General features: G+C 32.9%; 2 protein-coding genes across 2 annotated transcripts in view; one reads left to right on the top strand and one right to left on the bottom strand.

Moving 5' to 3' along the window:
* The first annotated feature begins 1,578 nt into the window (after positions 1–1,578).
* LOC108725480 (Peptidyl-alpha-hydroxyglycine-alpha-amidating lyase 1) lies at positions 1,579–6,559 on the top strand. Its single transcript, XM_018452512.1, has 6 exons — positions 1,579–2,041; positions 2,474–2,666; positions 2,738–3,340; positions 3,422–3,838; positions 3,938–4,132; positions 5,732–6,559. Exons 1-6 carry the CDS (start codon positions 1,943–1,945, stop codon positions 5,944–5,946), a joined length of 1,722 nt encoding a protein of 573 aa, XP_018308014.1. The 5' UTR covers positions 1,579–1,942; the 3' UTR covers positions 5,947–6,559.
* Positions 6,560–12,592: 6,033 nt separating this feature from the next.
* otp (orthopedia homeobox) overlaps positions 12,593–14,597 on the bottom strand; it is a 42,068-nt gene continuing 40,063 nt past the window's right edge. Inside the window, exon 6 of the mRNA XM_018452537.1 lies at positions 12,593–13,344. Within this exon, the coding sequence (XP_018308039.1) occupies positions 13,004–13,344 (341 nt within the window). The 3' untranslated portion in view covers positions 12,593–13,003. The remainder of the gene's footprint in view (positions 13,345–14,597) is intronic.

The raw sequence follows: 14,597 nt of genomic DNA on the forward strand, positions 1-14,597 counted from the left end.
ATATTATCTTCCACTTTTTATCTAAAAAATAATTATAACTGTAATGAAATATAAATAATGAGAATGTGAATAAATAACAGTTTTGTTATTAATTATTTCAAAATAGCAAATATTTTGCTAAAAATTTAATTCAATTTATGGCTTTCTCTTTCTCTCTCTCTTTTTCTCTCTCTCTCTCTTCAAACTATTTCTAAACTATATTTATAATATACAAAGGCCATTTAGTATTAATCGTTTACCTCGAAAATTCCCCAGCTAACGTTAAATATTTATAGAAAATTCAATTTGTATTCCCAATGTGTACTGCATATTCCGGAAAAATAAAGGAATGTGCAAAAATCAATGAAACGTTCAGAATATTATATGAATATTGTACACCCAAGGGCTTCGATTCTTTCCCTCGGAAATTTTCACAAACTGAAAAATGACCACCAATGACTACTTTTTTACATTAATATTCATAGTCCGTGCGCGATTAACGACACGACTAAACCTTACGTCCGCTTACAAATTTTATAAATTTGACGTAAAAACGAAATAACCTGACTTTTTGAAAGTTTTAAAAAAGTAACCGAGGGAAAGAATTGAAGTCCTTGGGTGTACTTCTTGTATACAGTATCACGAAAATCGCGAGCGCGCATAGCAGTACACATCTCCACCGACAGAGGGCCGCGACTGAGAGCATTTACTCGTAAACAAGAATCATCTGGAAAAGAATATGAGGAGCGCAGCATATCGCCTGTGAAATAAGTCACGACATTGAATTTCAAGGTGAAAGCACATGAAATGTGTTCTTCATAGTACAATTGTTTAAAAAGTGGTTCAGGGACAACCGGATCTGGAACTTTGGAAAAAATTCAAATTTTGAAATGTATATGGAACATTCTCGGAATATGTAACGATACATGAATATAAATGAAATTTTTAACCGATATTTTGAACGTTATTTTACATTCTGTATATACATATGTATATAAATATATTTCGGGACATTTCAGAGTACTCTTGAAATGTTTCTTTTCTTTAGGGTGGAGGATTTTTAGAAACCCTTTTCAAATATTTTAGGAATATTTAGAGTTAGCTGGATCATAATATCAAATAATTTAATATAAAAAAGATAATATAATAACAAAAAATATAATTTCATTTAAAAGAATAATATGATTATAAATTTCGTGAATAATTGAATACAAATAACAAGAAATATAAAAGATAAAAATAGATAAAAATAGATAATAAATAAAATTCTTTTTTGATATTATTGTATTTCAAACTGGAGAGTTTATTTAACTTTTATTTAATAAAAGAAGTAAAAATTCGATTGAAAAGACTTTATTTGATGCTAAAGATTTAATAATTATGACTCAACAAATTTCTGTAAAAGAAGTAACATGCAGAAAGAGGAAAAAAGAGCTTAATCAATAAAAGAAATATTTATAATATTACCTGTCAGTGTGGAAAACGATACATATAGCGCCCTTACACGCGAACGTTGTGAAACTGCTTTAGTCAGTGCTATCGATCGAAGTTAAGAATATCTGCAAGGAACATCGGTAAAACATACTCCAAAATATTATGGCGTCATGTCTAACGCCACTTGTTGGAAATGTGTGTTCTCCTGACACGCCGACGTATGTGCTCAATAGTATTTCACAATAATACACGCGATAACCAAATGTTCTAGATGATATTAATTACAGTTATTTTGAGTGATGCTATTCGCAAAAGAAACTACTAGTTTATCGTACGTGGCTCCGAAGTGTGTTGTAGACAAAGGTAGACGTGACTTTTATAAAATTCTCTCAAGTTGTTAAAATATTTCCTCGATCTCATAAGATCACAAAGATCTTTGATATTATCCAATACGATAGACGCCGCTAGTGTTTCGGTTATTGATGAGGTAGATTGAAAATACGGGAACACCTAATGACGATTTCGCGAAATGACGACTCTTCGATATGACGCTGTCTGCTCCGTTTTGATTTTACTCCATATTTTAGTACATACTAAGGCAGCATTGAAAGATATTTTAAATGTTCAGGTAATTACATATAGATATTTTGTAGGATAAAAAGAGAAAATTAATATTATTATTTAAATCGTTAATTTATATAGTTTTTATTAATACTGTTAATTACATATATTTCCAGCAAATACTAACAGTAACATAATTGTTAATTAATTTTCCACTTAACAATATAAATGTAATATAACACATGTTATACGTAATTATTACTATTTTATTTCTACGTAATATTTATATTTTGTGTGTGTGTTGAGTAGGAAATTATATAATTATAACTAACAGTTATGTTACTGTTAATTGATTTGCTGAGTTGTTTTATCGCATGTTATACAAATTATTTAATAAATTATGTATAAACGTATAAGAGAAGAAATTTTTTGTTATACAAATTATTTAATTAATTATGTGCAAACATATAACAAAAAGAAGATTCCTTTTGTATTATAGCATTTACCTGATACCAAGTTTGGTCCGAATGAATATTCTGATGATGATAGAGAATATTCCGATGTTGATGATAGAAATAAAGGCTCCTTAGCACAATCGAATAATCAACAAAACACCAAAGACCATTTATATTCAAAAGCTGATACCTATCTTGACAAAGAAGAGCAAGTAATTACAGATATCTTGGATAAAAGTAAGCATTAATCATTTGTGAGTGTTTATAGAAGTGAATAATATTTTCTTATGTTTGTTATATTCTTTCAGATATAGTATGGGATGCACAATGGGGGGCACAACTGAAACTTACTCAAGCATCAGCAGTTTCTGTGGATCCAAATGGCAATGTTGCAATATTTCATAGAGGAGCTCGTGTTTGGGGTCCTGATAGTTTCAATAATGAAAATAAATTTGATCCAAATAACGGGCCAATAGCGCAAAACACAATAATCCTTCTGGATAAAAATGGCAAGGTGATATCAGAATGGGGAAGAAACATGTTTTATCTCCCACATGGTTTGACTATCGATCAGTCTGGGAATTATTGGATAACTGATGTAGCAATGCATCAGGTATTCAAGTTTGATGCTCAAGATGTAAAGAGACACATGGAAGAACTGAAAAGTGCACAGGTTAACTCAGAGACAAGTGTGCCTAATGATCATACCAGCATGTTAAAACCATCTATAATTTTGGGAGAGGCTTTTGTCCCTGGTAACACCGGGAGCACATTTTGTAAACCAACTGACGTTGCTGTACATACTAATGGTGACTTTTTCGTCAGTGATGGATACTGCAATTCTAGGATAATTAAATATAATAAAAAAGGGGAATTAATTCTACAGTGGGGACGACTTTGGAACAGTAGAGGTAATAATAAAAATAAAATTGATATTAATAACAATAAACAGTATTTAAATAAATGATAAACTAAGCCTGACTTTATTTTAGAGTTTGTCTATTCACAGTCGCCTCCGCCATATGCGTTTCTTGTCGCGCATGCTTTAGCACTCGCGAGTGAATTAAATTATCTTTATCTCGCTGACAGAGAAAATGGCAGGATATTGTGCTTCTTTGCCAACAACGGTACATTCCATAAGGAATATAGACATCCTGCTATTGGTACAAAAATTTACAGCGTTGCCTACGCTCGAGAAAAGTTATATCTTGTTAATGGACCAGATCCATTTATCAGTAATCCAGCATCAGTAAGAGGTTTTGTACTTGATATTTATTCCGCAAAGATATTATCAATATTTGAGCCCAAGAAAAATATGGATAATCCACATAATCTGCATGTGACAGAAGATGGTTCTGAGATATACGTAGTTGAATTAAACAATAAGAAAGTTTATAGATTTCTACAAGGTACAACGTTTTATTAAATGTTACTTTCTATAATAATAAAGACTTATAATTCCACGATGTTGCATCTTATGTAAATGTATCTATCTTTTTCATTTTTAGGAGTAAACAGTTCTAATAATTCGCAGTCAGCTAAACGGCATCAACATCAGATCTTAATACATCCTGATACTGAAGATGCCGATACTGAAAAGACCAATATGACAAAATTGATCCTAGGCCTTGGCTCAGCGGCTGTTTCCTTTATTACAATTTGCATTGCGATTGCTGCCATTGTAGCGAGATGTCAAAAACGAGGTAGAAAAATAAGACATGATGAACCAGCTGTTGAATTCTCTAAATTAATAGAATAGAAATAAATGTTCCTTTCAGTATGGTTGTTTTTCGTTGTAGTATCTTGTTGTGAAGTCTTGTGTGTTAATTTATTTTCTATATTTATTTAAAACTAGTTTATATATATATATATATATACAGAGAAAGAGAGAGAGAGAGAGAGATTGTTCATAATACACATCTAGAAATGATAATTACTGCATAATCCCAAGCAAACTGACATTATTTGTCGTTATTTTGACATCAAAATAACATTAAAAACGACATTTTGACATCAAAATGATGATTAATAATATCAGCTTGCTACCTGGGATAATAACATTTTGAAATGACATATTTATTATATTTATCGTCAATTCATTACTATTATATTAATAATTATGATTCCCAAACTTCAAACTATTATGAATAAATCTATAGCAGCAGAATTACTTAATATCGTCTCTGTTATAATATATGTTCGAATTACTTTACTTCTCTAACATAATCTATTAAAATTTTTTAAGCTTTAATTTTCATGTTTCTTAATGTACGCCTAAATTAAGAAGCATCATGCAATTTATATGTTTGCCTGCAATGATTAAATTGTAAATATTAAGGATATATATTGTTTTTTTTAAATAGAACTTTCACACATTATTATATTTCATTTCATTTTTACACATTATTTATTTAATGTATTGTACTGCTCTTTTACATTTTTTTTCTGTACGTTGCTATTTATGTATATAGATAAAAATGTATGTGTTATTTTTATTATTTAATCTATTGTAATCTTTCTTCTTATGTTTCTGTCTACACTGTTACTGATGTACAAGCCATAAGATAAGAATATTTCTACATGTCATAGATAAAAATATATTACCTTAATTTAATATATATTTATTATTTTTTTTATCTGCACTTATACCTATCGTAAAGCTTTGTGTTACTAGTTGTTTAAATGTCAAATACGATATTAACTCTTTAGAGCCGAGATAACTCTAATTATATTATATAAATTATTGAAAACATGAAATAACCAAAAATTCTATAAAGTTTAAATTGTAATTATAATTTTTTCAGATATTCATTTCCATTTTAATTATTTCATTTTTTTCTTAATATATTGCTCGAATGGCTATTTTGAATCATTGTGACTGTAACATTATTCATTATTAAATTAAGTATTTCTTTTTTAATAAATCGGTTTAAAAAGCAAAAGAAAATTAAAATTGCAAATATGATTTATAAGTTATTCTCGCTCCAATTAATGTTAGAATAGTAGACATCGGATTCTTTTAAAATTGTTAAAGAATGTTAAAGAATAACGCATTTAAAACGAAGCAATTTTAATTACCGAATTAATTTTATATTACATTCTTTTTTATTATAGTATTACGCGTGCAAATATATTATATGTAGTGAACTTTACTAATATTCACTCAACCAGATTTTCGGGTTATTCCTGTCGTTTTTAGCAAGCCTTTTTTTAGATTTAAAATCCATTATCATTCTTAGCCTAATTCATTAAACACCCTCATGTCTAATTAATCGAATGTATTTTATGATTCAATCACATAGGATATCTACGATATCTCACGACGCGCAAGAGGATGAGTTGGGAGGCCGAGAGGCGAGAAAACTTTAAGTTGACGAGCCTGCTGGAGAATCGCCGCGGTAGAAGCTTCAAGTTCCTGGAAAAGCGACCGAACCCGCGCGATTTCAGCAAATTGAACACAGAGCCGGAGACTTCAGAAGACGAGCGCCCCGAGAACAGTCTCGCGAGGGTGATTTAAGGACACCCCCGAGTAACGTCATGACGTCGCGCATACAGTACTACGGAAACGAAACAAGGGAAATCACGCTAGATCGCCCATCGATGATCGCACAACGTGATATCGCAGATACAACTCCGCGTCCGTTCGTTTAGTTGTTCTTGAATATTCATGCTGTCGAGTGCCGCTCGAGCCGACCCGAACTCGACCGACGGTACGCGTGCGCGAGATGATGTCACCTTGCCGACTATCGAATATACAGCTATTTGACATTACCATTTATCTTTTCAATATATTCTACTGTCAGAGGGGCTCACAATCAGTAAAAAAATGAAGTGCCATTTGCATAAAATGAAACCAGATATGTATATCACTATACGTTTCCAATATAACTAATATAAGTCTTTCAATTGTGGCCATCATATAAAACATCACATATTAACACTAAACTTAAAGATATCAATATAATCATTATTGATATTTTTATTTTGTAGATTGATATTACATTTCTTTTATAAGAGACAAGATTATGAAATGTTGTGACTTTTTAATAATTATACTCTTTACTCATATAGCACACTTTATCCCAGAGATGTTCCTACGAACATTCTCAGGACGTTTTTCAGAATGTCCCCCCCCCTTGGATATCTGTGCTTATATACATATATTATATTAATGGAATAAGTATATTTGGTTCTCTTATCACTTTTTTATTTTTATAGTAATTTATTCGCTTGATCCTTTTAGTGAGTAAGAAACCTCGATATTTCTAATGTAATAATTATATTTATTAAGTATTTATTTATTAAGATTGATTATAGTATTTATTTAATGTTTATTAACTTATACGTTTAAGTTAAATGTTTTATATGCCTTTTATCTTTCCGTTTTTAAATGTTTTATTCCCGATTTAGAAATGGAAAATTTATTTCAAGTAACATTACTCGATTGAAGAAAAATTTGATCAAGTAATTTCGCATTTATTCATGTAAGAAATTTAATAATTGATGAAAAGCATTACATAACATTTAATTATACATTCTTGAAATCCATGTAAAACTTTGCGAAAAATCTGAAGAACTACTTACACATCTTACACGTTCTTCAGGTAACAAATAAAATGGTAATGTTAATGGGGCTGGAATTATTTTGCAAATAAGCTATAGTCACATTCTTACTCGACCACTGATTCAAACTAACTTTATGTTTCAGAGTGAGTTGTCATAATCTAATCAGAAACTAGTCGTCAGAAATAACTGCATACAATTTTTAGGATTTGTTAGGAATAAAAGAAACTAGATTCGTCTTTGCATAGCGCTTAACATATGTGTGTATGTATATTTATTTGCTCTTGCCTTCCAAAAATATAAAGCTATATTCTCGCTTATTTCACTTTGAGATGATTTAATTAACTTTCACAGATCCTTTCTCTTAAAAGGGAAAAAACACAAATCGATTAACAAAATTATTTATATCGTAATTCATCAGATCACTTTAACTCAGACTTTACGACACATAAATAAGCTGAAAACAATGGATTTATATTAACTGCTTTAAGGAGATCCTAAAGCCTTCTGTATTACCGACTAAATCATAATTTTTGTATAACAATTTCTTTTTTCCTCATTTACAGATTCGTAAATCCTTTTCCAGGATTAAAGTATACGCAATACGCATTAATACGTGTCTGTGAGGTGAAATTAACATCGAGAACGACAAAAAATTTTTCTTAAAATTTCAAAATTGAAATCTTATTGACTCCGAATTCCGTTTGTTATTATAAAACACACTTTCCTCGCTTCTTGGAAAAAAACACAAATGCATTTTGGGGTAGCTCCAAACATCGTCCAAATTTCTATAAATACACCATATTTTTCCTCAACTTCTAAATTGTCCTAAATAACTTAAATTCCACGAATTTTTTAATAGATTTATCGTGGGTTAAATTTTACACAAAAAAAGGTCTATTTCTTCTACTTAAATCTTTTTTAACCAAAATCGGCTGTTTTTAACATCCTCTTTTAATTCCTCTTTTAAAGTATGATTGTGTCACATTGGAGCAATATATCACTATTGTGTTAATATTTGAATATTAATATTTGCTCGATCTGCTCGAAAAAGAATCTATATTACGAAAAATGATTTTCTACCTTTTTGTCTTTCTTATTAACATATCTATGTATGCAGTATATATTGCTAACATATTTAAGATAATTAAATTAAGAACGTTTGTAAAATTGTCTACATCTACAAAATATGTATGTAGGTACTACTACATATTACTTTACAAAATTAAGCTTATTTGTTTTTCGATAACTTATTGGTTTAACGTCATATCGTAGCATTATTTATTATACAAACCTATGAATAAGCTGTATATTCCTATTTTCGCTTTGCAATGAATGCTAATTTAAGTTATTATTGTAGTACAATCTTAATTATTAATACTGATTTCCTTTTAATATAATGCACCATTCCCTATACAATGTAAGAGCATATATAATCCATATATATCTATCTATAAATATAAAAACCTATATTTTCAAATAATATAATTAAGTGTATTATTTTATTGTAAAAATTTTTAGCAAAAAGATCAAGATTTGTTTTGTGACAGGATGACAATCCAAATCAAGATATTTTATCGATAAGGATAATTAGTAATGGATAGGAGAGTAAGATGAAACCGTTCGATATTTTGATAATGATTTATTTTTTACACACTTAGTTGACCTCTATACACAACTATACAACGATGAAAATTAAATTTCTGTCTATTTACTGCTAAGGTCATCGACTTGATAATGACTTGTGATAGAGATGCAATAAAATCAGTCGATTCTCTTCCGATTCACATGAATCTGACGACGTCTGCGGACAGTACGATTCGAATTAACTTCTGCGCGAAATATCTAAACGTACGATCAGCAGAGGCCATATATGTTACAAATCACCTGTAAAGAGTGACGCCCGCGCCTGCCGCAAATCAAAAGGACGTCAACCTCCACTCACTGAAGTCTATCTACACACGCATGATAAATTAAATAAATACAGGAATTGTTCTTCGCTTAAGGGGAGGTATCACTATCACCAAGAACACCGATCGGAGTTTTCGTACCATTTGGATCCGAGTTAAGAACGGGGAGGAACGTTCCAGGTGGCTGCATGCAGATAAATTGGCGTATTGCTAGCGGAGAACGAATTGAAATATTCAGTTTTTGACCCATAAAATTGAATGCTTGATATTCCATGAGATATATTCTCACATTATATATATTTAATTTTAAATCTTACACATATTTTATACAAACGCGTAAATTACATCAGCCATCATACATTTCACGTTTTTGTGAAAGAAAATCAAATATACCATGACATTTCAAATTTTTATCTTTTGCTCCAAAGACATCTACGTAAGAATGACAAAATAAGTCGAATTTTAAATATGTCGATTCATTCATACAAAGATCTCAGATCAATTATTAGCAATATGTCAATTTAATCATGCAACAAGAGAAGATGAAGATGACCGAATAGAATAATAGTTCTCTTTTTATGCGCTAAAGGAATGCATGCTCGACGACGAGGTATTGCACGAAGCATTCGAAAATAAGGAACCACAAACATTCTGACGAACATCATTAAGGTCTTGCTTCCGTCCCACGTCGACGACAGGACGAAATCGAGAAGGGACGCCTTCAACGCGCGCCCGTATTTTTGTACATTAAAAATCGTATACGTTCGTAGTGATACATCGACAATTGCCTATCTGTTACTCCATATTTATCGTTTAGGTTTACCTAGGTCTACCGTAAATTCGTAACTAGAATAGTCGACTTTTCGCAGCCGTGCTCGCAATCTACCACCGGTGCCGCTTTGAAATATTCTGCGCGGACCAATGTCGCCGTCAGAAAAAAATGAACGGCCATCCCGAAATATATCACAATGTCCATGTATACTCATGTTCGATCGTAATGTTGACGTCATCATACTTATTACATTATTATTGTTATTATTATTATTATTATTATTATCGTTGTATAATAATTATTATTACTATAATTATTGTTATTATTATTGTTATTATTGTTATTAGACGTATACTTTATTTACAAAACTTACGTTTCGATGACAACAACGGAACAATGTATACATATACTTATGTGCCATAAAATTCTTCAAGAAAGTAATACACGAACGTATGTTAACCTGGCCTGCATTCAGGAATTACGCCTAGATAACTCTAGGATGCATTTTTGCTATAGTATACGTAACGTAACGTATAGCTTAGAATTATCTGGGCATAATTCCTCTGAACGCAGCCCTGCATTCATCATCGGAACGTTTACCACCAGAAACGCGACGAATTATGTGCCCTACTATTTTGAATTTATTAAAGGAAACAAAAGAAAAAATCGTTCATCGCACCTCCGTAAAAGAAATTATTTTATTATAGGTATTTCTTACGACAAACGTCCGTCTCTGCACACGAAGATCATGTACGATCCCCGTCCGAAAAATAAAATCGACACAAGAAAGACTAGCTTTCCGTTATGCATGTATTAACATATAGCTCTTTGTTTCACAACAAAATCATTCAGTCGTTTTATTCTCACCATTTTAGTATAAAAAATCCAGAATAAATTGTTATTTAATTTTGTAATCGTAAAATGTGAGTAAATTTTATGAGTTTCCAATCGTTATTAACGCGATAAAAAGTTTCAGCATTTAAGAATATTTTAAAAGCAATTCCCGTTTCTCTCGTCATACAGAAGATAAAAAATTATTTTTCCAAATAGACATTCTTTCTCGATTGTTTGTGTGCAAGCACAAACACGTGATGCAAGGATCCTATCGCGACTCTTGGAAAGCGGTTTTTTTGGACAAATTCTGTCGTTCGAATGAAAATGTAAATACCGAAATTTTATTTCATTAAAAAAAATACTGTTTTCGAAACAGAAAAACTACAAACCTCTGCGTGCACAGTCTCAGAAACAATTGCGACGCGTTGCAGGTCAAACGGCCTACGAATAAGAGCGGTCGACAGCTCCGTCGCAGTTGCGAGCAATGGTAATTGCAGTAATGATACAATAATAATATACCCTATCACGTCAATATTTTTACTATATTTACACAATGTTGTATATATGTAATACTAAGATAACTTGTCGTATACATCTCATTGCACCTCGCCACGCCTTCCGCATTGACCTCCATGACTCGAAAATACAATGTGCATTTTTTCCCTGCGTTTCATCGTTTGTAGGAAGTGCCCCAATTCTCGTGGGAGAAGAAATAGGTGTAAATAAGAATTATGTGACGGAAACCCACGCCCTAATCAGTTTGTCACACTCATCGGAACGCAGTTAAATAATTTACAATTAGCGAGGCCTTAATCTCATCGACGTTTCTTTAGCGCGAGCGCAGACACTCGAAATGCCTCTAACGAGGACAAAACGACCAGAGTTTAACGACTGCATTATAGCCGCGACAAATCGCCCTCGTGCAGTATGATAATCGAATCAAATTACTTCAGCGATTTCATTCGGAAGAAGATAAATTACAGATACATTACATGAAGCCAATCGAACGTCCGACTTGGACGTAATTATATTAATATTATGCGTGAAAGTCACCCCGATTTCTTTTACCAGCGCACAGCGCCAACCCAAGAGTTTGTTTGCGGAGTAGGTTGTATTATTAGTTTACGGCAATTTTCTCCTTTTAAGACTCTTCGTGTGTCACAAAATCCATTAATCTGCACAAATCACAATTCGTTCCTTCCTTTATCGACAGCTCGGAGTAATTACTAGGACAGAGTGTTCCATCGCTCGTAAAAACAGCTGCCATATTATGACGGATCATATTTTAATCATTGATATTCGGAAATACTTGGACTCATAATAATTGCAGCGGATATATAGTAACCGGAGTGCTTGGATTTTATAATGAAATCAGTTCCACAAAAAACGTCGGTTATTACTGTTATTAAATATTTAGAGCTGTCATGATTAAGATAAATTTTTAACGATACTGAGCAAAATCCATTTTCGTTTTACTAAATAATTCTTCATTGACCGCTGTATGCATTGAACGTTGCAAATCTATTTAGAAATAAAACTTATTAGCTTTTCGCGAATTGTTTGAATAGAAAATCTCACTATTACCAATGATTTGCGCAGCTAAAAGATGGTTTATGCCAATGATTCAGTTTTCTCCGCAAAATATCATATAACGCTTACGCCTGTTGCTATTTAAGACGTATTTGACTAGACACTATATGTTGGAAATATTTACCCGTTAATTCCCAATTAGGAAATCTTCAACGTGCAATTTTAATTGCAACAACTCCGTCATATACATCAATTCTTCTTTACAGTTATGGCATCAAGTCGATGGTTGGCCCGGTATTAGCATCAGTAGGACACATTTGCAGAAACTGTAATCTACGTTATGTGTCACAATGGTCCTGGGAAGGCTATGATAATGAGAATCTATATTGCGCAAATTGTTCCTGTCGATAATGCCAGCAATTTCGATCCTCTACCCTGATTTTACCCTCAGCGCTAATTTATAGAAGAGTACTCCTTTCGTAGATTCTCCATACAACTGATATTTGTTTCTTTTAATAAGATAAAATTAAAAAAATGATAGAAATACTGCGCGCTGCATTGAATTTTTGTAATCGCTGAATCATTACTGCTCCGTTTTTTAAATTTATTTCAGTCAAAATATCCGAAATTATCTAACCATTCTAATTCCGTCATCATTTGCTATGCCTTATTGGCTTTAAATTCAAAGGGATGAATGATTTTGGACCTCCATCGAATTTAGATCGTTCTAACATCGTCGATCTTGACCTCGCCACATTTTCTTAACGTTAAATTTACGATAGCCAACTAGATAAATCTTTTCGATCGCGCTTACTCTGCGCTCTTGCTCTTCTGCAGAATCAAACGCAGTCGATCTTGTGATTGCGATCGACAGAACAGAGAGGAGTACTCGTTCCATGGATTATGGTAAGCTTCTACCGGCCGGCAGTTTTTCCTCCGTGGATACCGAACGTCGAAGAGATGGTTCAGACGACACCTTGATAAACAGGACTGTACTCCATGTCGTGGGTATACTGAGGTGGTCCTGGCGGCGGCGGCTGTGGACTGTACTGTTGCGAGGCGTCCGAGGCGCGACGCCTAAGCGCCGCGATACTGTGGGCGCCTCTCCAGTCCGATCCTTCGTTCGTGCTCACGTCGGCCACGCAGGAAACGCCACCTCCGGTACCGCCGCTGCCGCTGCCACCGGTACCGGAAGTCGTGCCCGGAGAGCCCTGACCGCAGTTCAAACCTGAGCCCATCCCTTGACCGCCACTCACCGAGGAACCGCCTGGTGGCGAACCTCGTGACGCCGATACGTGAACACCACCTGAATAGAAGAGAATCGGATTAGTCTTTTCTTCGTGGAGAACTCGATTATTTATATCGATGCGAATTAAAATACCAACAACTTAAACTCCTTTTAAATTCTCAACTATCAAGTGTTCAAAAACTATATTAAGAAATAAGTATTTGTTACTTGTAACTGTAATTGCATGGTAAAAAATAATGATTAGAATTCCATTTTTACAGTTATTACTGTTATAATGTTAATAACAATAATTATATTTATAAATAAGTAATAAATAGAAAATGGACCAACAAATGAATAACATAGAGGGAAATAATGTAATCCTATACAAGGGTTACATTAAACCTTATATCTTAAATTTTGATGTTTGTGATGAATTTATACGATAGGTATCAATAATGGGCAATGAGCCAAACACGCTGTTAGTGTAACAAATTCTGATTCATCTATTACAATATTTAAAGTCCCAAACATTTTGGTTCTCACACTTTAGGGCACTTCTTTGAGAACCGAAACATTAGGACTCTAAATAAAATTACAATAGATAAATCGAAATTTATTGTACTAACAGCGTGTTTAGCTCATTATTCTTCATTGATATTCATTTGAAATTTTCAAGTTTTTTGAGATTTTATGTAATTTTATATGCTAGATTTGAGGACATACATTTTTAAAATATTTGAAACAAATAACTAGTATTTGAAAATGTACAGCATGTATTTTTCTGTGTGTGTAATTACGTTAAATTATAGTAATTACATTCCTTTTTTCTCAGTGTATCCTTTGTAACTTTGTAAATATAGGTACGTTCTCTGACAGTTTGTAATAATTGCTAAGCGATAAATATTTTTTGTAAATAGTAGATAACAAAGGACAAATATTTTATTATGATACAGTCAATCACGAATCTACTACCGCGGACGAGGCAGTGCATCCCCGAAAGGTTCAGGTAGAAAAGAGGTAATTTACAGACGCGGCATCACAGGTGCAGGAGAGCGAACGTTTCGTTTCTCCGCAGAAGATATTAATACGGTAGACTGACAAAGCGCGTGGGGTGCGCTACCGGCCGTCGTAAAGTCGTTTCCGCCTTCTCGCGCGCTACGCTGGTGGGCTCGAAAGACAACGGCGGGAAAAAGGGCTTTTTTTTATGACGGTACTGCGCCGGGCACAAATTTGCAGAGGATGGCAGCGGTCGCTTTTGAAAAGCTATTCGAAAGAATGGACGTCTAATGGCGACGATGTACGTGATTTTATGACTATTGTCGGCTGAC

The sequence above is a fragment of the Mycetomoellerius zeteki genome, unplaced genomic scaffold (assembly GCF_001594055.1).
Source record: "Mycetomoellerius zeteki isolate Tzet28-1 unplaced genomic scaffold, Tzet1.0 scaffold35, whole genome shotgun sequence".
In the NCBI taxonomy this organism is placed as follows: Eukaryota; Metazoa; Arthropoda; class Insecta; order Hymenoptera; family Formicidae; genus Mycetomoellerius; species Mycetomoellerius zeteki.